Raw genomic sequence first — 22,523 nt, forward strand, 5'->3', positions numbered from 1 at the left:
TCGATATTGGATTGGATTGCTGATTGAAGTATAAAAGCAGCAGAGATTTGCATATGCTGATCATATCACGTCTGAACATGAGATTCGATTTGCTGATCAGCTATCTACTGCTGGGATTACCGCTTTGCTGGGCCGGGGTGAGTGGCGATAAAAAGAATACGAACTCCAATCTTACATCTCATATATCTGCCTCCCTCTCTCTCTCTCTCTCTCTCCCGCTCTCTTGCTTCTTGACAGGCGACAGAGGAGCAAATGTGGGCAGCAGGAAAACTTATGCGGGACGTTTGCTTCCCCAAGTTTCCGAAGGTGAGCGTTGCCACCGCTGATTCCATACACGATGGCGTCATTCCGGATGACAAGGACTCCAAGTGCTACATCAACTGCATTCTCGAGATGATGCAAACGGTAAGTGGCGTTGCTTGTCAATCAAAATTTCTCAACTCATTCCTTCCCCACTCGCAGATCAAGAAGGGCAAGCTGCAGCTGGAGTCGTCGCTGAAGCAGGTGGAGCTCCTCTTGCCGGACAAGTACAAGCCGAGCTATCGCACGGGCATCGATCTGTGCAAAGACTCCACCAATGGCATCAAGAACAATTGTGATGCTGGCCACGCGCTGCTCACCTGCCTGCGTGCCAACATCGATGTCTTTGTGTTCCCCTAGACATCGACTTGGAGTAAACAACTTTTCCATTTCCTTTCCCCGATGTGTGTAAGTGCTTCAAGATCCCCCCACTTTGACCGGCAGGTCAAGTGCCAGCTGAGCATTACGAATAAAGTTGATTCGATTTTCGATAAGATACTAAACTCGAAACGAAAACGAAACAAATGTGCCGCATTTTCATTGGCTGGCTGCCCAGCAGCGAGAGTGTCTCCAGAGCATAACCTTTCATTGCAGACAACTGCTGGAGATTAACAAGAGAAGAGGTGATCTTTAGGCCCAGGAAGGAAAAGCGGTCCAGGTAAGGTAGATATTCAAGAAAATCTCAGTTAAGTTACTGAGGGAAAGTCCTAAGCTTGTCACAACAGTTTGAGTGCCCCTCGGGCTTAGGTGAGACAACCAGATTGATGGCAACTACACGCTAAATGAATGTCGATCTGCAATCAGCAGATCTCGCGTGTCATGGGACTCCCTGGGTTGGGAGTATAAATGGAGCGCTGCGGACTGCAAATGGAGCAAGAGCTAAAACTGAACGTTTCGAAGTCAGACAATGAGAAAGCAAGCGACCTGGTTGACCGCACTACTGATGCTGGCCTGTAGCTGTAGCACATTGTTGCAGCTAGTCCAAGCCAACGATGACTCCGACGAGGTGATGACCATGAAGATGAGCGAAGTGGTCGATCTGCTGATGCCTTTTGGGCAAAGTTGTGATCCGGTCCCGGAGCGAGGTAAGCACGTATTTAAGCCAGATTAACCTTACTCAATATTCTGCTAATACTTTTGTATTGAACAGTGCATCTGGAGGAGATGGTGTTGAACAAGGACGATGCCTCGCATCCGAGCAAATGCTTCCGCCGCTGCATGCTGATGCAGTTCGAGCTGATGCCCGAGGGCGAGAAGCTCTACGACGGCGCCAAGACCAATGAAATGATGAACATGATGTTTCCTGACAAGGAGGAGCAATCGCGCCTCATCACTGCGAAATGCAATCAGGCGAGCGGGTTAACCGATGAGTGAGTAGACCGCAGTCACCGAAATACCTTTCCAGAGATCCTTTTATTTCTCACATTCTTCCCAGATGCGAGATTGCGCATTCGATTGCCATGTGCATGCTGCGAGAAATGCGCGTTGCCGCCTATAAAATACCCGAGATCAAGGATTAGCTGAAACGCAGCCACGCTCCGCAACCACTTCAGTCATTTCTTGCAATTGCATATCAATTCTATTTGGTTCTTTTTTTCCATCAGTGAATTCCCCTGGCAGAAGGATTGTCTCTCCTTCACTTCCTACTTTAGTTTCCCTAGTTACATATTTATCTTATCCTAGTTTGTGTCCCGTTGTGGTTTCTGGACATGCACACACCCATTGAATAAAGAGAACGTGGAGCGCGCGTCGTGTAATCAATCTATGTGTGTGTACAATAATTGATTAGGGATCTTCTTCATCTACCAGTGCAGCTTGACCCGATTGCGATCCAGATGCCGACCGATGCACTGGTTCAGCTGATGGGCCGCTTCGCAGGGCTTATTCGATGGCACATTGATCGAGCGATTGCAACTTTGAGCCAGACTGCAGCCTAGAGCAATGGCCAGCTTATTGTCCTCGGTCACTTTGCTCGTCAGCTGCTCCACGCGTTGCAAATTCAGACGGTTGCTCACGCTGTCCATCTGCAAAATGAGAGAAACAAAGAGGATCAGTTAGGATCCAAGCAAGCAATCCTTGAACTTACCAGTCCAATGCCCTTCAGCACACACTCCACCAGGCACTTCTCCTTGGGCGTTGGTCGTGGTTCTCGGATGAGCGAACGCTGCGGCCCCGTCATCTGCAGCTTGGCCATACAGCTTTGCTTGGTTTGATCGATCATCTGCTGCACCTCGGGCAGATTGCGATCAATCAGCGTCCACATCGGGTCCCCACTTTTTCCGCCGAACAGACGACCCAAGTCGAAGGCCTGACCCTTGGTTGATATCGGAATCGGAAGTGACATCCCAGACGCAGCTGAAGCCTGTCCTTCGACTAAGACTGTGCAATAGCCGATGAAAGCAATCAACGTAAGTTGGATAGTTGTCATCTTATGAATTTCTGATTCTGTTCGTTTTCATGTGGCTTTTATATAGTTCAATCACTTGAACTCTTGACCTTCTTGGCCGTCATTCTTCATGCGTTCTTCTCTTTGCTTTCTTTACTTGCCATTGCTGAACCTTATTTTGCTGACACCTGCAAAAAAATTGCGCTGCGCAAGTTCAAGACTTGACATTGTACTTGCATCGCATTGAGACTGCGTTCGAGAAAGCACAAGCAAGGGGTTTAATCATCATTTAATCATTGTTTTTATATCTCCATCTATATAGCTTCTTAACGACAATACGAATATAACTAAAACGTCAAGCGAATATCTCTCCCAAGTTGTCTTTGTCGCTCCCCAAAAGTTTGCAACACATTTTTAAGCAAGCGCACAGCTGCCTGGAATTTGAAACAAGTAATTTCAACTATTACCTATACCTCTACTACTTCTACTTATTCAATATTATTATTATTATTATTTTCATCTTATTTTAAAACTGCTACCCCTCAATTTCATTGCAGTTACAATATCTACGGATTCCTCTCCAAAGCTATATTTTCCGCTTCCCCAAAAGTATGCAATATATTACAAAATAAAGTATACTCGTATATCATCAATGTGGTGAGCTTCAATGTTATACAGTAATGTCGATAATGATGCACCTACATTTAATTGTATAACAGAATGTTTCGCCATTATCGATATTGTTCTAAGTAGTAACTAAATTGACTTTACTATCAATTTTATTGTTCCTTTTTCTATATTTTTTTTAATGTTTATTAAGTGAAGACACAACTTAATATGTACTTTATATTTCTTTAATGGCAAAACTTTTTATAATTTATATTTTGGAAAATACTTTTGATTTTTTATGTTCGAGAACTTTATCATTTAAACACAAAATTTGTACTCATAAACTTGGATATATTATATTGAATATATTATATTAGAATAAATTATCAAGCATGCGAATTTATGTAATAAACTTTAATAACTAATACAATTTTTCTATTTCCGCATTATTGGAAGTATTATTTTTACAACTACTACTTAAGATAGCCCAAGTTATACTTATTATTTTTAAGTACTTTTTAGCATCTACTATTCTAGTTCTTTATTAATATGTGCATTTTCTTTTACCCTAGCTTCTTTTACAACTTTATTCATATTTACTTTTTGTCACTACAATAATATACTAATACTATATATTATAAAATATTATTATTATTGCTATTACTATTACTACCTAAAATATGCCTATTATATGCAAAATAATTGATAATTGCATTCCGTTTAAGGTTCAGGAAATTTGAGGATCTCTGGAACCCCAAATTGGAATCTCTTCCCGCATATCATATCGGGGGAAAACAGTTACCGCATTTTGGAAATAACCAAGTGAACTCAAGGGGTTTGCCCACACCTCCCAGAAGAAGGTGATTAAGGTTGAGATAGTCGTAGCTCTCTACGCCAGAGGTGTAATCAGAGTTCTCTAGTACTGATAACTGGCAGCCCACTGGCCATGCGATACCGTTTGGTAGCAGATTCGCAGACAGAGCTGAGGCAAAAGTGGCAGCTTATCGCATTTTTTGGCATTGGGGAAACACTCGCTCATATAAAAGAACCACGAATGGACTCTAGAGTATACAGTCTTTGTGAAGAATTACGATGATAAGGTTGCTAATTGTCCTGCTGCTTGGCACAATTGCTGCTGCAAATGTTCAGCGTGGATTAGGTCTGAGTTACTTGGGCTTGGAGTTCTATAGACAGCTGGAGAACTTCACCTTAGCGGACGTTGATACACAATGTGCTCAGGATCTCGCCCAGGTGCAGCTTGCCCTTGGCAACAATACCAATTGGGCGCTAAAAAGTAAGTTTAGTTTGACACAGTCACGAATCATTCTGATAACTATTTTCTTCTCCACAGTGCTCGATTCTTGGGGTTCACTGCCCTCGGGAGTGCTGGAGGGCAACACCAGAAGCTTGGGCAACTACGACGAGTGCCTGAGGATCAATCAACAAATTTCCACTGATTACACACTCCAGGGCAAGTACTGCTTTGCCAGGCTGCCTGTGGGTCAACTCTTTCAGAGCACATCGAATGCGAACATCGCCGTCTGTTTTCCCACCACCTGCGATAGCACCGACATGGACATCCTGCTGCGTCAGTTGATGGAACAACTCGGTCTTGAGGTGGATGAGACTGCAGTCCTGGTGACTGAAAGCACCTGTAAGACAACTGGACGCGAACCCTTCGACTGGCTCACGATATTCACGATGTAAGCACAACTTCCAGCAAAAAATACTTCTTCCTCTGACAAAGTCTCCTTTTTTAGTGTCCTTTGCTCCGTTCTGGGACTGTTTGTTCTGCTGGCCACACTCTACGATTACTTCTTTTGTGAGGATCCAAGTAAGTTCTCCACACTCTGCGAGTTTAGTAACTGCCTATTAAGCACATTTAATTCTCAGGTCAACTTCCGCAACTGATTAAAGCGTTCTCAGCACGTGTCAACTCGGGAGCATTGTTTCGCATCTCGAACAACTCGAATCCGAATATGATCAACTGCCTGCATGGCTTGCGCTGCATGTCCCTCATCTGGGTTATCTTTGGTCATGACTACATTATCGCCCTCAAGTCGCCGAATATTAATCGCATGGATATGTTTACGGTGAGCCTTTATTAGTTCTTTAGATTGTGTCCAGGACTAACGATTATCCTTTCCACAGTGGGGAGCAACACCTTTTCGCATGTTCATCCAGCAGTGTATCAATGCCGTGGACACTTTCTTCTTTCTCAGCGGCATGCTGGTGGTCAGCTCACAGTTCCGAGCCATGGAGCGGTAAGTAGCCAGCTAGTAAGCAGCTCCGTTGTAGCTTACTAACGATCTCATTCAAATACTTGCAGGGGAAACGGCAAACTTAACATTCCGAAGCTATATTTGAATCGCTATCTGCGTCTCACGCCCGTTCTGGGCTTTGCCATGCTCCTCTACGTGAAGTTGTTGCCGTACTTCGGGGACGGACCCATCTGGGGCACCACCATGTTCGATGACTACAGCATTTGCAATAAGAACTGGTACCTGACGCTGCTCTACGTCCAGAACTTCTTCTGGGATAAGGTAACAACGATTCTTCCCCTCTTCCACCAATCACAACTAATTGCGCTTTGTGTTTGCAGTGCATTTCCCATTCCTGGTACTTGGCTGTGGACATGCAGCTCTATTTGCTGTCCCCAATCTTTCTCATTGCCCTCTACAGATGGGGCAAGAAAGCAGCTGCGGCCATTGTGCTGCTCATTTTGGTGCTCAGCTCTTACCTCTTTGCAACAATGATTGTCAACAACTACTCCATGCAGATACGAGGCGATGCTGTCAAGAGGGGCGAGCCCTTCATCTATTTTCCGATCCATGTGCGCGCCTCAACGTGGCTGGTGGGCGTCCTCTTCGGCTACTTTCTCTACCTAACTAAGGGCAAACGCTTCCAGTTGAATCGCCTCGTCGTGTGGACTTTTTGGTTGCTTAGCTTGAGCTTCCTGCTCGTCACCGTGATGGCCCTGGAACCCTATGCGGGCCTCAACGCCACGCCCGTGCCCATTGTGAATGAGGCCTTCTTCCTCAGTCTCACACGCATCGCTTGGCCTCTGGCTCTCTGCTGGGTGGTCTTTGCCTGCATGCAGGGTTATGGTGGGTTGGCCAACAGCTTCCTCGCCTCACCTCTCTGGCAGCCGCTGTCGAAGCTCTCCTATTGCGCCTACATCTTTCACATATTCTTTGAGAACCTCAACTCGGCACGCACTCACACAAACACCTATTTCTCCGACTACGATGTGGTAAGTGACTCATCTAATTCCACTTCTGTGTATGTATTTTAAAAGAATATCTCAATTCCTTAGATGCTGCGATTCTGGGGCGACTTTGGCTTCACGGTGCTGCTCTCCTACGTCGTCTACATTCTGGTCGAAGCCCCTTGCTCTACTTTGGTAGGCTGGTGGCTCTCGGACGCGAAAAAGCCCAAGCCAAAGCCTGCAATAGTGCCAGCGAGCACAGAAGCTGCCTAGAGAGTAGTTAAATAGGAACTCCACACATTCTCGCATTAATCTTTATCAATCTTATTTTACAATCCTTTTTTTTTTTAGTTTATTTTAATAGCTCCTTCAACTATCATTTATTTGTACTATTATTATGAGGAACTTGAATCTACTGTATTTAATAGAATAACTATATAACTCAGCTGATAAGCTGACCAATCGTTGAGTTAGTGCCCGATTACCCTGTAGAAATGCCCACTAAAGATAGCTCTTATCATTTAGCTTTAATATGCATAAGGCGAGTGCCGATAAAGTCGACTTCATGACGTTTGTAAACATAAACAAGTGTATTATATGAGATTAAAATATATTTTATTGAATTGTACTCTTTTGTTGCTATTTTAATGAATGAATTTTGCATAAATATATTAATTAATAAAACACAATAATGAAAACACAAATAAGGCGCAGATTTGTACTTATTTATTTTTCAGATTTTGTCTTTTACAGCTTGATTTTAATAATAATGAAAAAGCTAACTACATTTTTATTATCACAAATTTGTACTGACAATCGAATAATATCCTGTATCTCGGTAATTTAAAGGACAACAAGGATGTCCTTGGATACGGCTTTAGCCAAAGCTTCAGAATATATTATAATTAAAGGAATTGAGTTAAAAGGATTTTTTTGTATACCATAGCTCGTGAATGTGCTTGAATATCCTAACAAGCAATATATCAAAGGTTGCGTCTTAATAAGGTCTATTTTCCCTAAAAGGCCTACTAGCCAAAGGGCATTCGGATCGTCCTTCTCGTTTTCGAGTTATCCTAAAATTTGCAATTTAAGTCTGCTTCTACAATTTAGTTACAACAACGACAATAACAACAACATAAGCAATTTGAAAAATAATTATTGATAATGTAGTTGTTGTTGTTGCCCACTAAATGTTGCCGCGATGGTCGAAATATGCCTAATTGCCGGCTGATATACCAGGCGAACATAAATCAGCAGCAAGCAGAAATATAGAAAGTGACTTGACTGGCGACACCTGCTGGCTGTTAACGAAACCACAAAAGATATATTTGCGCGCCAATTTGAAATTTAAAAAGAAAATCTGTTAAAATTTGAAAATATCTCATTTTTGTGGGATATTGCAACAGTAACTACAATAACAATTCTTTATTCTGTGGTTGTTATTGCCCTCTCAATGTTGCCACGATAGTCAGAAATTGCCAAATCAGCAGGTGAAATACCAGGCGAACATAAGTCAGCAGCAAGCAGAAATAGAGCAAGTCACTTGCTTGCTCAGTGACGCCATCTGTAGCCTGTTTTTGGTACTACAAAAATACTTGCCCACCAATTTGAAATTTATAAGCAACCGCTGTAAAAAGAGCAAATTCGTTAAAATTAAAAAATATTTTTTTTTTAAATTTACTTTGGACATTGCAACAAAAACAAAATTAGAAATTACAACAACAATAATATGTTTGTTGTTGTTGGCCACCCAAAACCAGCAGGAGCATCAAAAAAGTTGCAAGTCAGCAAGTGCCAGGCGAACAGAAATAGCAGCAATCTGAAATAGAGCAAGTCACTTGCTTGCTCAGTGCCGACATCTGCCGCCTGTTTTCGGAACCACAAGAGAAATACTTGCGCGCCAATTTAAAATTTGACGCTACTGACGGAAAAAGCAAATCTGTTAAAATATGAATTTGTTTTATGTTGTCGAATATTTCAGCAATATTTCGGTTATTTGAAGGACGAAAAGGATGTCCTTTGGCACACATACACTACTAATCAACATTTATCGATCTGCAAAACAAAAAGCACGAAGGTCCTTACAGGACCAGCGATAATGCCAAAATTTTCTTCAGCTTAAATTGGCTATAAATCGGCCGTATCCTGGCATATCCTAGCGAGACTGCCGAACGATGGCTAATGGGTAGATCTATTAGCTGGCCAAAGGACATTCGAATCGTCCTCACGGTTTCCGAGTTATCCTGGATTTTGTGTTTTTCGGCGAAATTTGAAATTTGAATGTTGAATGTTGAATTCCTATATGACCCCGTATTTCGATGATGCTGGTCGATAAAATTCGTCCTTGCGATTCAAACGAGACATGTCCCGACATCCTGCGGCAGGACGCGGCAGAGTTATGGGCATTTTTCAATAATTATGTTCATACTAAATGACAAACCTAAAAGTATGCAACATAAATTTTCTCAAAAATAGCAACTTAAATTTTGCAAGGGGGAGGCATGAAAAATTGACTAGAAGTCCGGAAATCCGCTATAACTCAGCCATTTTAAGGATTAGGCAGATGTCCTTTGGCATACGGGTAGCTCTTGACACGAAATTGAAGAATCAATTGAAAAAAGGACGAAAGTCCTTACAGGAGCAGAGATAAACGTCATTTTTTGTATTCATAATTTTCTTGATAACTCGAATATCCTTTAAAGGATACGGTTGAAACGAGTGTCAATCAACGACTTTTAATTAGGCCTATCAACATGCCTAAGGACATCCAAATCGTCCTTGTAGTTTCTGAGATATCAAGGAATTTGCTGTTTCTGGCTATATTTTTGGCGTTTACAGTGCCCCCGAAAGTATGCCATAATTTTAAAAAATTGCAGTTGCTATAGCAATTGAAAGGTGTCTGTAAAAGTATGCAATGCTTTTTTTACTGACAAGCTGCGCTGCCTTAATGACGCTGTGCAAGAGTATGCACAGTCTTAATGCTGCAAAATGTTTAATTAGATTTTCAAGTTAGATTTATCGATTTAAACGGTATATATTAATATATCTTATTATTACATTATTATTTAGTATTACATATACATACAGATAGAGACGTACTGCGCGCCAATTTGAAATTTAACAGCATAAGACAAAAAGCAAATCTATTAAAATTTGAAAACATTTTTATGTTATTATTATTTTTTGAATTAAATTCATAAGTGAATCCAATGTATTCTTAAGTAGTTTCCTTATACAATATTATTTCATATTACTTATTCTATAATAAATATTTTAAAGTAACAAAAAAAAAAAAACAAGGAAAGCTTAAGGCTCGCTTTCTCGCATTAAAGCAAAGGTGAAGATGAGAATTTTAAATCGAGCTCGCTCTTAACTTAGGTCTTATAGTAACGGACAAGATTAGTTTGGATTCATTTGTGGATCATTTGTCTCAGCTGCAGCACTTGCTGAGGCTTCATCAGCCGCAGTCTCTATCTCAATCCCCGTTGTAATTTTCATTGGAATTGGGGCTGCCTCTAGATCAACATTCACTATGGATATAGGATTCTTCTCCACTTTGATTATTTCAGGAACTGTCTTCGCAACTGGACTGGGTTTGCTTCTGGATAGCAAAAGACTTTCCAAGCCGCCAAGAGGCGCCTCAATTGTAACATAAGTGGCATAGGAAACGAGAACCGTGAAACCAAAGTCCGACCAGAACTTGAGCATCTATAAGGGGAGAATAGAGTGTTAAATACTGCCTAGGATTAAAAAGTATAAAAGAAAGAACTTACCATTTCGTAGTCGGAGAAATAAGTGTTCGTTTGAATGCGTCGCACGTTCATCTCCTGAATGAGAATGTGCCAGATGTACACGGAGTAGGAGAGCTTCGACAGCGGCTGCCACAGTGGGCAGGAGAGGAAACTGTTCGCCATGCCGCCGTATCCTTGCATGCAGGCAAAGACAACCCAGCAGAGAGCCAGAGGCCAGCCAAGACGTGTCAGCGTATAGTAGAGAGCATCACCCAACATGGTGAGCATGGGACCTCCGAATTTGTCATAGCCCACCAACGAGAACTCACAGGCGAATATGATCGCCAGGCTGAGCAACCAGCCTGCCCAGACCATGAGAGGGGTCAGCTTGAAGGATTTGCCACGATTCACGTGCAAAAAGTATCCAAAGACGGCACCAACAAGCCAGGGCGTGGCATGCAGATGGGTGGAGAAGTAGAGCCAACGATTCGAGTCAGCGGGACCAAAACCGTTTCGAGGGTACACGGAATATTCCTTGACCATCATGAGGGTAAACATCCAGACGAGCAGCAAGATCATCAGTACTACGATTCCAATGGCAGCCTTCTTGCCCCATTTGTAGAGTGCGAACAGGAAGATGGGCGACAACAGGTAGAGCTGCATGTCCACTCCTAAATACCAAGTATGTCCCAAACACTGCGGGAAGTTAAGGTTATAATACGATCCGAAGGGAACTGGAAGTCAAGGGGAACTTACAATCTCCGTTGTGGCATAGTTTTGAACGAAGAGCAATGACCAGAACCAGGTGCGTTCGCATTTCTCATAGTCATCGACGCCATTATTGGAAAGAGGTCCGCTCACCAGCAAAGGCAACAACTGCATGTAGACCAAGATGGCCACACCCACGAGGGGAGCCAGACGCAAATACCGATGCAGATACATCAGTGGCACATTCAGTTTTCCTTTAGTTCTAAGGAGTTAGGTAGGTGTTATTAGGTGTTAATAATGAAAATTCCTGACTACTTACTTGCCCATGGAGCGCAGGGCAATCATAATCACAAGAAGACCACTCAGGAAGAAGAATGTATCCACGGAAAAGACGCCGTGCACTATCAAGTTCTGGAAGGGTTGTTGAATCCACTGCAAGAAAATAAAACTCCCGAATCAGTTCTCAATGTTCAGCTGTACAGCTGTATCGAGTAACTTACGTGATAAATGCTCCATTTGTTAATATTGGGCTGCACCAAGCCGAACATGTACTCATGACCAAAGACCACCCACAAGAGGGACATGCAACGCATGCCATGAAGACAATCAATCACATTGGGATTCGATTTGGGGTTTGTGGTGCGGAAGAGAGCGCGAGATGAGGCGCGTATCGAGAAGATCTTGATCAGGACAGGCAGTTGACCTAGATGTGGTGAGTTGACAACAGATCAATAAGCAATTTCACTTCAATTTATAATTTGCAACTTACTTTGATCCTGACAGATGAAGTAATCGTATAAGGTGGCCAGCAAGGCAAGGGCACCGAAGACGGACAGTAGCACACTAAAAAAGAAATCCCTTAATTAGTATGTGATCAAATCTATTCGAAGACTTTACATACATTGTGAATATGGTTAGGCCAGGGAAAGGTTCTCGATCCGCAGTCTGGCAGGTGTCCGGGTTGATCAGCTCCCCGGAGTGGGTGACGTTGAGCAAGCTCTGAATCGCCCGGTTCAGCAGAGTGTCCATGTTGCTGGACGAACACGAGGAGGGGAAACAAACGCCAATCTTCAAGCTGACGCTGCGTATGACGCTTGATTCGATGCCCAGCATTTTGGCAAAGGGAATTTCTGTCATGCAGTATTTACCTTTAATGGCATGGTTAGTTGCAATCAGCTGGTTTATGTTGATGCACTGCTCATAGTTTCCCAAATCAATGATGTTCAGGCTTAAAATACCAGCAGGCTTTGATCCCCAGGCATCAATCACTGCAAGAAGAAAAAGGTTTCGATACAGAAGTAAATAAACGCATACATTAACTACCCGAAATGTTAGGCCCGCGAAGTTTAAATTGAACTTTACTCCTTACTTTTTGTCCACAGGAAAGAGCAACGAATAAATTTAAGACTCTTAAGCAACAATTCTTGAATTAAGGATCTTAATCTAAAGACCACTTAAAGATCCTTTTTTTAAGATGAAAACCGAATATTGTTTGACTTATTATGAGTTGAAAACATTCTTGTTTCAAAATTAAAGAATTGATGTTTAAGGTTCAATTTTGAAATGTATTCTTCAAGATTTAAGTTTTGTCTTAAGAACCTAAGCAGGGACTTATACTTACTCTTAATAGACCACATTGAGGCTGATGAAATGCCATTCATCCAAAGACCTACGTCGGCCAGGCACTGCAAGTCCTGTAGGCTGGGAATCCGTTCGCTTGGTATCTCCAGATCCTTGAGGGTTATGTTTTCGAATTGTTGTGTGAACTCAAGGTTCAGCGATTGTAGCTTTCGCATCTCGAGGAATTCCCTGGGTTCCACTTGGTCCATCGGTGGGATTTTCAGCTGCATGGCACTGATGAGCGTCAGCCCAGCGATTAGTTTGAGAAGCAGTATTATTACAATGGACTTGACCATTCTGATTGGACATCGATTGAGTTGTGTGTTGGCCAGTGGACAGCTTTGGCGCTATATAAAGGCCCTGTGTTGTCTGCAGATAAGACGATTGTTTGGGTTATCTGTCATGTCTAGGGTAGATTATAGTATGCATAACTTTATCGATGTCTGTGTATTGCTTTATGGTCGGGATATCAAGATTTCGATTCTTACTCAGAACTGTAATTCCTCAAAAAAACTCTTCAGTTCACGTTCGAGTTAAGTGAGTGTTTTGATTACCAAGGCTACCACGTATTGCTATTAATCAGTTCTATGTAAATATGAATCGACTTTAACCAATAATATTAAAAACAAGTAAGAAAGCTACAGTCGAGTGTGCTCGACTGTGAAATACCCGCTTCCCATTTTGAATAAAAGCAAATTATTTCGGTAATAATCTCAAAATATTAAAAATAAATATGCATGTATTTTCGATCGGGATTTGAACTCGAGCACCACCGACCGAAATAGTTTGTACCTCGAGCGGGCTCCAACCCGAGCACCACAACATGCTCGGCTTGCACTCTATCACCTGAGCATACAGATACTAATATAGACGAGCATGTATATACGTATACGCATACATACAATACATACATAGCAGGCGGTTTTGCTCATACAAAAGTATTTCTTTAATAAAATCCACAATTCTTTAATAAAATCCACAATTTTTATTTATAATTTTTGTAAATACGATTAAAAAAAAGTTTGTACCCCGAGCGGGCTCGAACCCGAGTCCCCCGACTACCACAACACGAATATTCTTGCACTCTAGCAATAGAGCTATCACAGTACTTCTTGCATACAGATACAAATATAGAGGCGAGCATGTATATACGTGTACTCATAACAACACATGCATAGAAGGCGTTTTTGCCTATACAAAACTATTTCTTTAATAACTTAGACAATTTTTATCTGATCGCAACCAAATTTTCAGGAATCACAAACAACGTTGTTATTATTGTATATAATAAAATTCGCACGTCTAGCCTTAATATTACTCTTGTTATTATTGATTTGCAGGAGCGGGAGTAGGCGTGGCAAAAATTTTAAACAAACTCGATATACGTGCAAAAATAACAAATACTGTCGAAAAAAATTATAGCTCTATCTCTTATAGTCTCTGAGATTTAGGTGTTCATCCGGACAGACGGACAGACGGACATGGCTAGATCGTCTCGGCTGTTGACGCTGATCAAGAATATATATAGTTTATAGGGTCGGAGATGTCTCCTTCTGCCTGTTACATACATTTCCTGCCGGCACAAAGTTATAATACCCCTCTACCCTATGGGTAGCGGGTATAAAAATAAACATCTAATCTTATAGACGTCTGATTTTGCTATTTATGCACAGTAAGCAAATTTTGATGGAGTAAACACATTTCGTATGTGACTCTTAAATTTCATAATAGGAATAAAATAGAATAATAAATTGAGTCCATTATCCTAAGATAGATAATAGAATATTAAACTATGCTAATAATTCTATTATCGTAGAGTAGATGTGTTCGTTGTAGCATTAATACTTATCTTAGAAATCGATTTCAATTAACAGACTGACAGAACATCAAAGACTGATATATCTATCTTAACTTTTATTTTTAAACTATGCGTAATAATAGAATTATAATATATTGTAATAATAAGTCCATTATAAATCAGTTTATTGTAGCATTAATACTTATCTTAGAAATCGATTTCAATTAACAGACTGACAAACCATTAAAGATAAACTGATATATCAATCTACACAAAAAAATTTCCACTAGATTTCGGAATTAAATAATAACACAGATTACTAAACACAGCACGCGTATTTCTAAGTGTATAAATAGCTATATATGATCTCAAAGTTGACTTGCAATATTCTAACGATATCTTTTCTTGGTTATCAGTCGCTTAGTCGGAAGTGTAGACAATGGCCAAGGGTCAGTTGTATGGTAGTGTTGTTGTGAGAGAGTTTGATCAACAATATGGGCAATAAAACAAGCACTTGAATTGATTGCAAGTGTGCACTTGAAATCCACACGCTTTTGTGATTCACATGTTTGGTAGAATTTTGAGATATAATGATGACATGACTCATATTCACTGGAAATCTTTGCTGTAACAATTCTTTTAATAGCATGCACTTATAATTTGATAATCTTATATTCAATTGTTATCCTAGTTCTCTGCAATTCAATCTGCTAAAGCGGACTAATTAAAGGGATACTCATAATGACTTCATACAAATGCTGATAAACAAATTTAATCAAGCATTTGAATTGATAATGAATGTGGGAAGTAACACTTCGTCGAAATCAGACCAAAAACGTTCTTAATTTATCCTAAAATATGTCTGATAACAATTCTTTTGATTCAAAATATACTCAAACCTTGAAAACAGCATCAACTAAATAAATTGCCCATATTAACCCACATATTGTAGTTAGTACAAACAACTACTGTTGATAGGCGAGGAACACTGGTTTACTTTCTAAAGGGGCAATCGTTATTTTGTCTGATACGCCAATCTAAAATGGGGTAACTCAAGACTAAAGCGCTAATAAACAAGTAAGAAAGCTACAGTCGAGTGTACTCGACTGTGAGATACCCGCCACCCATTTTGAATAAAATAAATATATTTTGCGGTATTATTCTAAAAATATACCAAATATACTACAACAATACAAAAAATATACCAAATGGTATATACGGTATATCGATATAATACCGCATTCAAAATATACAATAGACGGCACAATATACCAGATTGTCGGCCAAAGCAACTAAGACCCCTAGTAAGTAGGCGTGTTTGCCCATACAAAAGTATTTCTTTAATAACTTCGAAAATTTTTATCTGATCCACCAAAATGAACAACCAAATTTTCAGGAATCATAACTACTATAGTTATTACTGTATTTACCAAAATATCGTAACTCTAGCTTTAAAATTACGCTTGTTATTTTTTATTTTCAAGGGCGGAAGTGGGCGTGGCAAAAATTTTGAACAAACTTGATCCGCGTGCAAACATAACAAATGCTGTCGAAATTATAGCTCTATCTCTTATAGTCTCTGAGATCTAGGTGTTCATACGGACAGACGGACGTGGCTAGATCGTCTCGGCTGTTGACGCTGATCAAGAATATATATACTTTTTAGGGTCGGAGATGCCTTCTTCTACCTGTTACATACATTTCCTGTCGGCACAAAGTTATAATACCTTTCTACCCTATGGGTAGCGGGAATAAAAAGCAAATCTATTAAAATTTGAAAACATTTTTATGTTATTATTATTTTTCGTATTAAATTCATAAGTGAATCCAATGTATTCTTAACTAGTTATACCTTATACAATATTATTTCATATTACTTATTCTAAAATAAATATTTTAAAGTAACAAAAAAACAAGGAAATCTTAAGGCTCGCTTTCTCGCATTAAAGCAAAGGTGAAGATGAGAATTTTAAATCGAGCTCGCTCTTAACTTAGGTCTTATAGTAACGGACAAGATTAGTTTGGATTCATTTGTGGATCATTTGTCTCAGCTGCAGCACTTGCTGAGGCTTCATCAGCCGCAGTCTCTATCTCAATCCCCGTTGTAATTTTCATTGGAATTGGGGCTGCCTCTAGATCAACATTCACTATGGATATAGGATTCTTCTCCACTTTGATTATTTCAGGAACTGTCTTCGCAACTGGACTGGGTTTGCTTCTGGATAGCAAAAGACTTTCCAAGCCGCCAAGAGGCGCCTCAATAGTGACATAAGTGGCATAGGAAACGAGAACGGTGAAACCAAAGTCCGACCAGAACTTGAGCATCTGCAAGGGGAGAATAGAGTGTTAAATACACCACTGAATTGAAGGACAAAAATAACTTACCATTTCGTAGTCGGAGAAATAAGTGTGCGTTTGAATGCGTCGCACGTTCATCTCCTGAATGAGAATGTGCCAGATGTACACGGAGTAGGAGAGCTTCGACAGCGGCTGCCACAGTGGGCAGGAGAGGAAACTGTTCGCCATTCCGCCGTATCCTTGCATGCAGGCAAAGACAACCCAGCAGAGAGCCAGAGGCCAGCCAAGACGTGTCAGCGTGTAGTAGAGAGCATCACCTAACATGGTGAGCTTGGGACCTCCGAACTTGTCGTAGCCCACCAACGAGAATTCACAGGCGAATATGATCGCCAGGCTGAGCAACCAGCCTGCCCAGACCATGAGAGGGGTCAGCTTGAAGGATTTGCCACGATTCACGTGCAAAAAGAATCCAAATACGGCACCAACCAGCCAGGGCGTGGCATGCAGATGAGTGGAATGGTAGAGCCAACGATCCGAGTCAGCGGGCCCAAAACCGTTTCGGTAGTACACGGAATACTCCTTGACCATCATGAGGGTAAACATCCAGACGAGCAGCAAGATCATCAGTATTACGATTCCAATGGCAGCCTTCTTGCCCCATTTGTAGAGTGCGAACAGGAAGATGGGCGACAACAGGTAGAGCTGCATGTCTACGCCTAGATACCAAGTATGTCCCAAGCACTGCGGGAAGTTAAGGTTATAATACGATCCGAAGGGAACTGGAAGTCAAGGGAAACTTACAATCTCCGTTGTGGCATAGTTTTGAACGAAGAGCAGCGACCAGAACCAGGTGCGTTCGCATTTCTCAAAGTCATCGACGCCATTATTGGAAAGAGGTCCGCTCACCAGCAAAGGCAACAACTGCATGTAGACCAAGATGGCCACACCCACAAGGGGAGCCAGACGCAAATACCGATGCAGATACATCAGCGGCACACTCAGTTTTCCCTTAGTTCTAAGGAGTTAGGTAGGTGTTATTAGGTGTTAATAATGAAAATTCCTGACTACTTACTTGCCCATGGAGCGCAGGGCAATCATAATCACAAGAAGACCACTCAGGAAGAAGAATGTATCCACGGAAAAGGCGGCATGAACTATCAAGTTCTGGAAGGGTTGTTGAAGCCACTGCAATAAAAAACTCCCGAATCAGTTCCCGATGTTCAGTTACAGCTCTGTGAAGTAGCTTACATGGACAATGCTCCATTGGTTAATATTGGGCTGCACCATGCCGAACATGTACTCATGACCAAAGACCACCCACAAGAGGGACATGCAACGCATGCCATGAAGACAATCAATCACATTGGGATTCGATTTGGGGTTTGTGGTGCGGAAGAGAGCGCGAGATGAGGCGCGTATCGAGAAGATCTTGATCAGGACAGGCAGTTGACCTAGATGTGGTGAGTTGTCAACAGATCAATAAGCAATTTCACTTCAATTTATAATTTGCAACTTACTTTGATCCTGACAGATGAAGTAATCGTATAAGGTGGCCAGCAAGGCGAGGGCCCCGAAGACGGACAACAGCACACTACAAAGGAAGTCGCTCAATTAGTCAGTGATCAAATCTAAATGAAAACTTAACATACATTGTGAATATAGTAAGACCAGGGAAAGGTTCTCGATCCGCAGTCTGGCAGGTGTCCGGGTTGATCAGCTCCCCGGAGTGGGTGACGTTGAGCAAGCTCTGAATCGCCCGGTTCAGCAGAGTGTCTATGTTGCTGGACGAACACGAGGAGGGGAAACAAACGCCAATCTTCAAGCTGACGCTGCGCATGACGTTTGATTCGATGCCCAGCATTTTGGCAAAGGGAATTTCTGCCATGCAGTATTTACCCTTAATGACATGGTTGGCCGCAATCAGCTGGTTTATGTTGATGCACTGCTCATAGTTTCCCAAATCAATGATGTTCAGGCTCAGGATACCAGCAGGCTTCGATCCCCAGGCATCAATCACTGCAAGAAGAAAAAGGTTTCGATACAGAAGTAAATAAACACATACATTAACTACCCGAAATGTTAAGCCCGCGAAACTTAAATTCAACTTTACTCCTTAATTTTTGTCCACAGTAGGAAAGAGAACCGAATCAATTTAAGACTCTTTAGGAACAATTCTTGAATTAAGGATCTTAATCTAAAGACTAATTAAAGATCCTTTTCTTAAGATGGAAACTGAATATTGTTTGTTGTTTCAAAATTAAAGAATTGATGTTTAAGGTTCAATTTTGAAATGTATTCTTCAAGATTTAAGTTTTGTCTTAAGAACCTAAGCAGGGACTTTTACTTACTCTTAATAGACCACATTGAGGCTGATGAAATGCCATTCATCCAAAGACCTACGTCGGCCAGGCACTGCAAGTCCTGTAGGCTGGGAATCCGTTCGCTTGGTATCTCCAGATCCTTGAGGGTTATGTTTTCGAATTGTTGTGTGAACTCAAGGTTCAGCGATTGTAGCTTTCGCATCTCGAGGAATTCCCTGGGTTCCACTTGGTCCATCGGTGGGATTTTCAGCTGCATGGCACTGATGAGCGTCAGCCCAGCGATTAGTTTGAGGAGCAGTATTATTACAATGGACTTGACCATTCTGATTGGACATCGATTGAGTTGTGTGTTGGCCAGTGGACAGCTTTAGCGCTATATAAAGGCCCTGTGTTGTCTGCAGATAAGACGAATGTTTGGGTTATCTACCATGTCAATGGTAGATTATATTATGCATAACTTTATCGATGTTCTTCAAAAAAAGAAAACTCTTCAGTTCACGTTCGAGTTAAGTAAGTGTTTTGATTGCCAAGTCTAACACGTCTTGTTGTTAATCAGTTTTATGTAAATATGAATCGATTTTAACCAATAATATTCACTAAAAATAAAAATCTAATCTTTTAAACGTCTGATTTTGCTATTTATGGAAAATAAGCAAATTTAATTCTAGTTAATAAGTGTTTTTTTGTTATGGAGTGATCAGATTTCGTATGTGACTCTTAAATAAGATTGTAATAGAATAATAAAATATCATAAAGAGTTTATTATCCTATGATAGATAATATAATTATAATAGAATATTAAAATATTATAATAAGTTAATTATCATGGGATTCATGTGTTCATTGTAGCTTATCTTTGAAATCGATTTCAACTAACTAATATATCTATATACACAAAGAAAGGTTTCCACAAGATTTCGGAATTAGATAATAACACAAATTACTAAACTCAACACTTTTATTACAAAATTGACTGGCATTAGTCTAACGATATCTCTTCTTGGTTATCAGTCGCTTAGTCGGAAGCGTAGACAAGAGCCAAGGGTTAGTTGTAGTGTTGTTGTGATCAACAATATTGGCAATAAAACAAACACTTGAATTAATTGCAAGTGTTCACTTGATATCAACACACTTTTGTGATTAAAATGTTTGGTTGAATTTTGAGATATGTTAACTCATATTCAGGGGAAATCTTTGCTGTAACAATTCATTTAATAATAGCATGCACTTATAATTTGATAATCTTATACTCTCTCCTATTCAATCTGCTAACGGGGAATAATTAAAGATATACTCATAATGACTTAATACAAATGCTGATAAGCAAATTGAACCAAGTTCAAGCATTTGAGTTGATAATGAATGTGGGAAGTGAACACTTCATTGTGGTTCCAATTTTAGAAATCTGATCAAAAATCGTTTTCAATTTATGCTAAAATATGTCTGATAATAATTCTCTTGGTTTAAAGTATACTCGAACCTTAAAAACAGCAGCAACTAAACAAATTGCCCATATTAACCGACATATTGTAGTTAGTACAAACAACTACTGTTGATAGGCGAGGAACACTGGTTTACTTTCTAAAGGGGCAATCGTTATTTTGTCTGATAAGCCAATCTAAAATGGGGGTAACTCAAGACTAAAGCGCTAATAAAAACGCTAACTGCATTCTAAAAAGATTCAATCGATTTCCATATAAGTTAATTTTTACATAGATATTAAAAGATCTTACTTAGCCTTGAAGTTGATTAATATTGTTGAAACAACATAGTTAGCTTTAAAACAAAACAGTGGGGTATTAATTTTAAAATATACCAAATTACTATCCGGAAAAATACTAAAAATATACCAAAGACTATTATTGGTAGCGTGCCACATATACCAGATTACCATCAGTGTAAAAATATACCAAATTAATATACTGCAAAATACTGAAAATATGACAAAAGCTATAGTTGGTATATTGCTTAGGTACTACATGCTAAATATTCCATAGAGTGCAAAAAAGATTTAATCTATTTCCACATTAGTTAATTTTTACATAGATATTAAAAGATCTTACTCTGCCTTGAACTTGCTGAAGATTGTGACAACAACATAGTTAGTTTCTTATGCAAATTCGATGGAAAAATTGTAAACAAAAGTTAGAAAAGTTCAAGGTGAAGCAAGCGTTAGAATATTTATCTAGAAACTGACAAAAGTTTGTGATTGATTTATTAGATCATCTCGCAGATACACAAAATTGTTTTAGATACACAAATTTAAAGTGCATCTCACCGCATTTCATCTTTGCCCAGTCGGGTAATCCCAGCGTGTGTTAACTGAAACACTACTCGCATATGATTCAAAAGGTCATCGCACTTGGAGTCGAGTGAAGCAATCAATTTAACTCATTATACGCAAATCCATCTCGCAGTTGTCTCGAATATATTATAAGGTTATACGAGTATTAGTATGTCGATCTGCGCATTAACATAAACACTTTCGAGTCCAAGGTATTTACATAATACGCCCTGTCTCGTTCTCTCTCTCTTTCTCTCTCACGCATATGTTAATTACCTGTTGTTAACATGGCTGGAATGAGAATGTAACTGACACAGCCACAGCCTACTGCACATGGTAACTCAACTCAGCTGTAGGCGACGCTGTGTTACATAACGATGACAATCGTAAGCACATTGACATTGTGACTCAGTCAAAACAATTGGCACAGCTTCCTCGCGACTGCGAGGGTGGCTCGAACACTTAAGGGTCAAATAGTTAAAGTTAAAGCAGTCAAATTTAAATCTCGTGAAGTTGCAAATAAATAAAAAGAAAAATTTACTAACCTTCATTTTGAAAATACAACTTTCCATCTTGTGTATCGAATTCAGGTAAACACCTAAAAAAAAAGAAAGTAAACCATATTAATAATATTATATAAAAAATACCTAAGGGATTGATGATAATTTAACTTGGATTTAGATTTAAATAACTATTATTTTGATAAATTAAACAAAAATTCATCCAATTTCAAATATAATATTTTTAAAGTCGTAACAAACCTAATATTTAGCGATTATGTTTATTTAAGAATTAATGGATATTGATACAAAGTATATGTTTAATAACTAAAAAATATTATAATCTTTTCATAAATTGGAAAAAAAACAACTTATGTAATATATAATATTTTTAAGATCGGTAGAAAACCTCATATGTATACATGTATGTATGTCTTGAAATATTTAAATTATAATAATTGTAACAAAAATTCTAAGAGTATATAATAATATAAATATTACAAGAGCTCGTAATACATTATTAGAAATACTTCATTCTTTTAAGAAATCCGTTAAAAGAAGCATATTGAATCTAAATCGAAGTTAATTTTGTGCCCCATCGCGTTCAAGTTTAAGGCGAGACCTTGGTGCTGGAATGTTACTTGGTCAAGGGCTGGCAAACTTTTGGTATCCGCCTCGTACTCTGATAGTAAATGTGAGTTGAGAGTTGTGAATTGCGTAGTATTTGACAGAGTCGCTCGATTCAGGTAGTTGTAGTCGA

At 39.9% G+C, this 22,523-nt stretch overlaps 6 protein-coding genes across 6 annotated transcripts; 3 read left to right on the forward strand and 3 right to left on the reverse strand.

Moving 5' to 3' along the window:
- Window positions 1–39: 39 nt before the first annotated feature.
- Window positions 40–825, forward strand: LOC132795066 (general odorant-binding protein 19a). Its single transcript, XM_060805494.1, has 3 exons — window positions 40–137; window positions 238–405; window positions 463–825. Exons 1-3 carry the CDS (start codon window positions 54–56, stop codon window positions 658–660), a joined length of 450 nt encoding a protein of 149 aa, XP_060661477.1. The 5' UTR covers window positions 40–53; the 3' UTR covers window positions 661–825.
- Window positions 826–1,160: 335 nt separating this feature from the next.
- On the forward strand, window positions 1,161–2,061 carry LOC132795065 (uncharacterized). Its single transcript, XM_060805493.1, has 3 exons — window positions 1,161–1,385; window positions 1,451–1,670; window positions 1,736–2,061. The coding sequence occupies exons 1-3, from the start codon at window positions 1,208–1,210 to the stop codon at window positions 1,818–1,820; spliced, it is 483 nt and encodes a 160-aa protein (XP_060661476.1). The 5' UTR covers window positions 1,161–1,207; the 3' UTR covers window positions 1,821–2,061.
- A 26-nt stretch (window positions 2,062–2,087) lies between these two features.
- On the reverse strand, window positions 2,088–2,749 carry LOC132795063 (general odorant-binding protein 28a). Its single transcript, XM_060805492.1, has 2 exons — window positions 2,387–2,749; window positions 2,088–2,324 (listed from the first exon to the last, which is right to left on the reverse strand). Exons 1-2 carry the CDS (start codon window positions 2,726–2,728, stop codon window positions 2,103–2,105), a joined length of 564 nt encoding a protein of 187 aa, XP_060661475.1. The 5' UTR covers window positions 2,729–2,749; the 3' UTR covers window positions 2,088–2,102.
- A 297-nt stretch (window positions 2,750–3,046) lies between these two features.
- On the forward strand, window positions 3,047–7,124 carry LOC132796213 (nose resistant to fluoxetine protein 6-like). The gene is made up of 10 exons (XM_060807297.1): window positions 3,047–3,136; window positions 3,244–3,343; window positions 4,021–4,589; window positions 4,647–4,998; window positions 5,056–5,129; window positions 5,189–5,388; window positions 5,447–5,559; window positions 5,625–5,838; window positions 5,898–6,548; window positions 6,612–7,124. Exons 3-10 carry the CDS (start codon window positions 4,388–4,390, stop codon window positions 6,774–6,776), a joined length of 1,971 nt encoding a protein of 656 aa, XP_060663280.1. The 5' UTR covers window positions 3,047–3,136; window positions 3,244–3,343; window positions 4,021–4,387; the 3' UTR covers window positions 6,777–7,124.
- Window positions 7,125–9,784: 2,660 nt separating this feature from the next.
- LOC132796905 (nose resistant to fluoxetine protein 6-like) lies at window positions 9,785–12,888 on the reverse strand. The gene is made up of 8 exons (XM_060808254.1): window positions 12,564–12,888; window positions 11,844–12,210; window positions 11,712–11,785; window positions 11,443–11,645; window positions 11,262–11,374; window positions 10,991–11,204; window positions 10,277–10,930; window positions 9,785–10,211 (listed from the first exon to the last, which is right to left on the reverse strand). Exons 1-8 carry the CDS (start codon window positions 12,856–12,858, stop codon window positions 9,903–9,905), a joined length of 2,229 nt encoding a protein of 742 aa, XP_060664237.1. The 5' UTR covers window positions 12,859–12,888; the 3' UTR covers window positions 9,785–9,902.
- A 3,379-nt stretch (window positions 12,889–16,267) lies between these two features.
- Window positions 16,268–19,317, reverse strand: LOC132795765 (nose resistant to fluoxetine protein 6-like). Its single transcript, XM_060806644.1, has 8 exons — window positions 19,007–19,317; window positions 18,308–18,674; window positions 18,176–18,249; window positions 17,907–18,109; window positions 17,731–17,843; window positions 17,460–17,673; window positions 16,746–17,399; window positions 16,268–16,685 (listed from the first exon to the last, which is right to left on the reverse strand). Exons 1-8 carry the CDS (start codon window positions 19,299–19,301, stop codon window positions 16,377–16,379), a joined length of 2,229 nt encoding a protein of 742 aa, XP_060662627.1. The 5' UTR covers window positions 19,302–19,317; the 3' UTR covers window positions 16,268–16,376.
- Between the last annotated feature and the right edge of the window lie 3,206 nt (window positions 19,318–22,523).

This window comes from Drosophila nasuta, chromosome X, assembly GCF_023558535.2.
Source record: "Drosophila nasuta strain 15112-1781.00 chromosome X, ASM2355853v1, whole genome shotgun sequence".
Lineage (NCBI taxonomy): Eukaryota > Metazoa > Arthropoda > Insecta > Diptera > Drosophilidae > Drosophila > Drosophila nasuta.

Excerpts from the sequence above, each read along its gene's own strand:
- LOC132795066 (XM_060805494.1), top strand. The coding sequence starts at position 54 with ATGCTGATCATATCACGTCTGAACATGAGATTCGATTTGCTGATCAGC. Across the intron at positions 138-237 it reads TACCGCTTTGCTGGGCCGGG|GCGACAGAGGAGCAAATGTG; the intron begins GTGAGTGGCGAT and ends GCTTCTTGACAG. Across the intron at positions 406-462 it reads TTCTCGAGATGATGCAAACG|ATCAAGAAGGGCAAGCTGCA; the intron begins GTAAGTGGCGTT and ends CCCCACTCGCAG.
- LOC132795065 (XM_060805493.1), top strand. The coding sequence starts at position 1,208 with ATGAGAAAGCAAGCGACCTGGTTGACCGCACTACTGATGCTGGCCTGT. Across the intron at positions 1,386-1,450 it reads TGATCCGGTCCCGGAGCGAG|TGCATCTGGAGGAGATGGTG; the intron begins GTAAGCACGTAT and ends TGTATTGAACAG. Across the intron at positions 1,671-1,735 it reads GCGAGCGGGTTAACCGATGA|ATGCGAGATTGCGCATTCGA; the intron begins GTGAGTAGACCG and ends CATTCTTCCCAG.
- LOC132795063 (XM_060805492.1), bottom strand. The coding sequence starts at position 2,728 with ATGACAACTATCCAACTTACGTTGATTGCTTTCATCGGCTATTGCACA. Across the intron at positions 2,325-2,386 it reads TGCTGAAGGGCATTGGACTG|ATGGACAGCGTGAGCAACCG; the intron begins GTAAGTTCAAGG and ends CTCATTTTGCAG.
- LOC132796213 (XM_060807297.1), top strand. The coding sequence starts at position 4,388 with ATGATAAGGTTGCTAATTGTCCTGCTGCTTGGCACAATTGCTGCTGCA. Across the intron at positions 5,130-5,188 it reads CTTCTTTTGTGAGGATCCAA|GTCAACTTCCGCAACTGATT; the intron begins GTAAGTTCTCCA and ends TTTAATTCTCAG. Across the intron at positions 5,389-5,446 it reads ATCGCATGGATATGTTTACG|TGGGGAGCAACACCTTTTCG; the intron begins GTGAGCCTTTAT and ends TCCTTTCCACAG.
- LOC132796905 (XM_060808254.1), bottom strand. The coding sequence starts at position 12,858 with ATGGTCAAGTCCATTGTAATAATACTGCTTCTCAAACTAATCGCTGGG. Across the intron at positions 11,786-11,843 it reads GGCCTAACCATATTCACAAT|TGTGCTACTGTCCGTCTTCG; the intron begins GTATGTAAAGTC and ends TTTCTTTTTTAG. Across the intron at positions 11,205-11,261 it reads GCCCTGCGCTCCATGGGCAA|AACTAAAGGAAAACTGAATG; the intron begins GTAAGTAGTCAG and ends CTAACTCCTTAG.
- LOC132795765 (XM_060806644.1), bottom strand. The coding sequence starts at position 19,301 with ATGGTCAAGTCCATTGTAATAATACTGCTCCTCAAACTAATCGCTGGG. Across the intron at positions 18,250-18,307 it reads GGTCTTACTATATTCACAAT|TGTGCTGTTGTCCGTCTTCG; the intron begins GTATGTTAAGTT and ends CTTCCTTTGTAG. Across the intron at positions 17,400-17,459 it reads ACTATGCCACAACGGAGATT|TGCTTGGGACATACTTGGTA; the intron begins GTAAGTTTCCCT and ends AACTTCCCGCAG.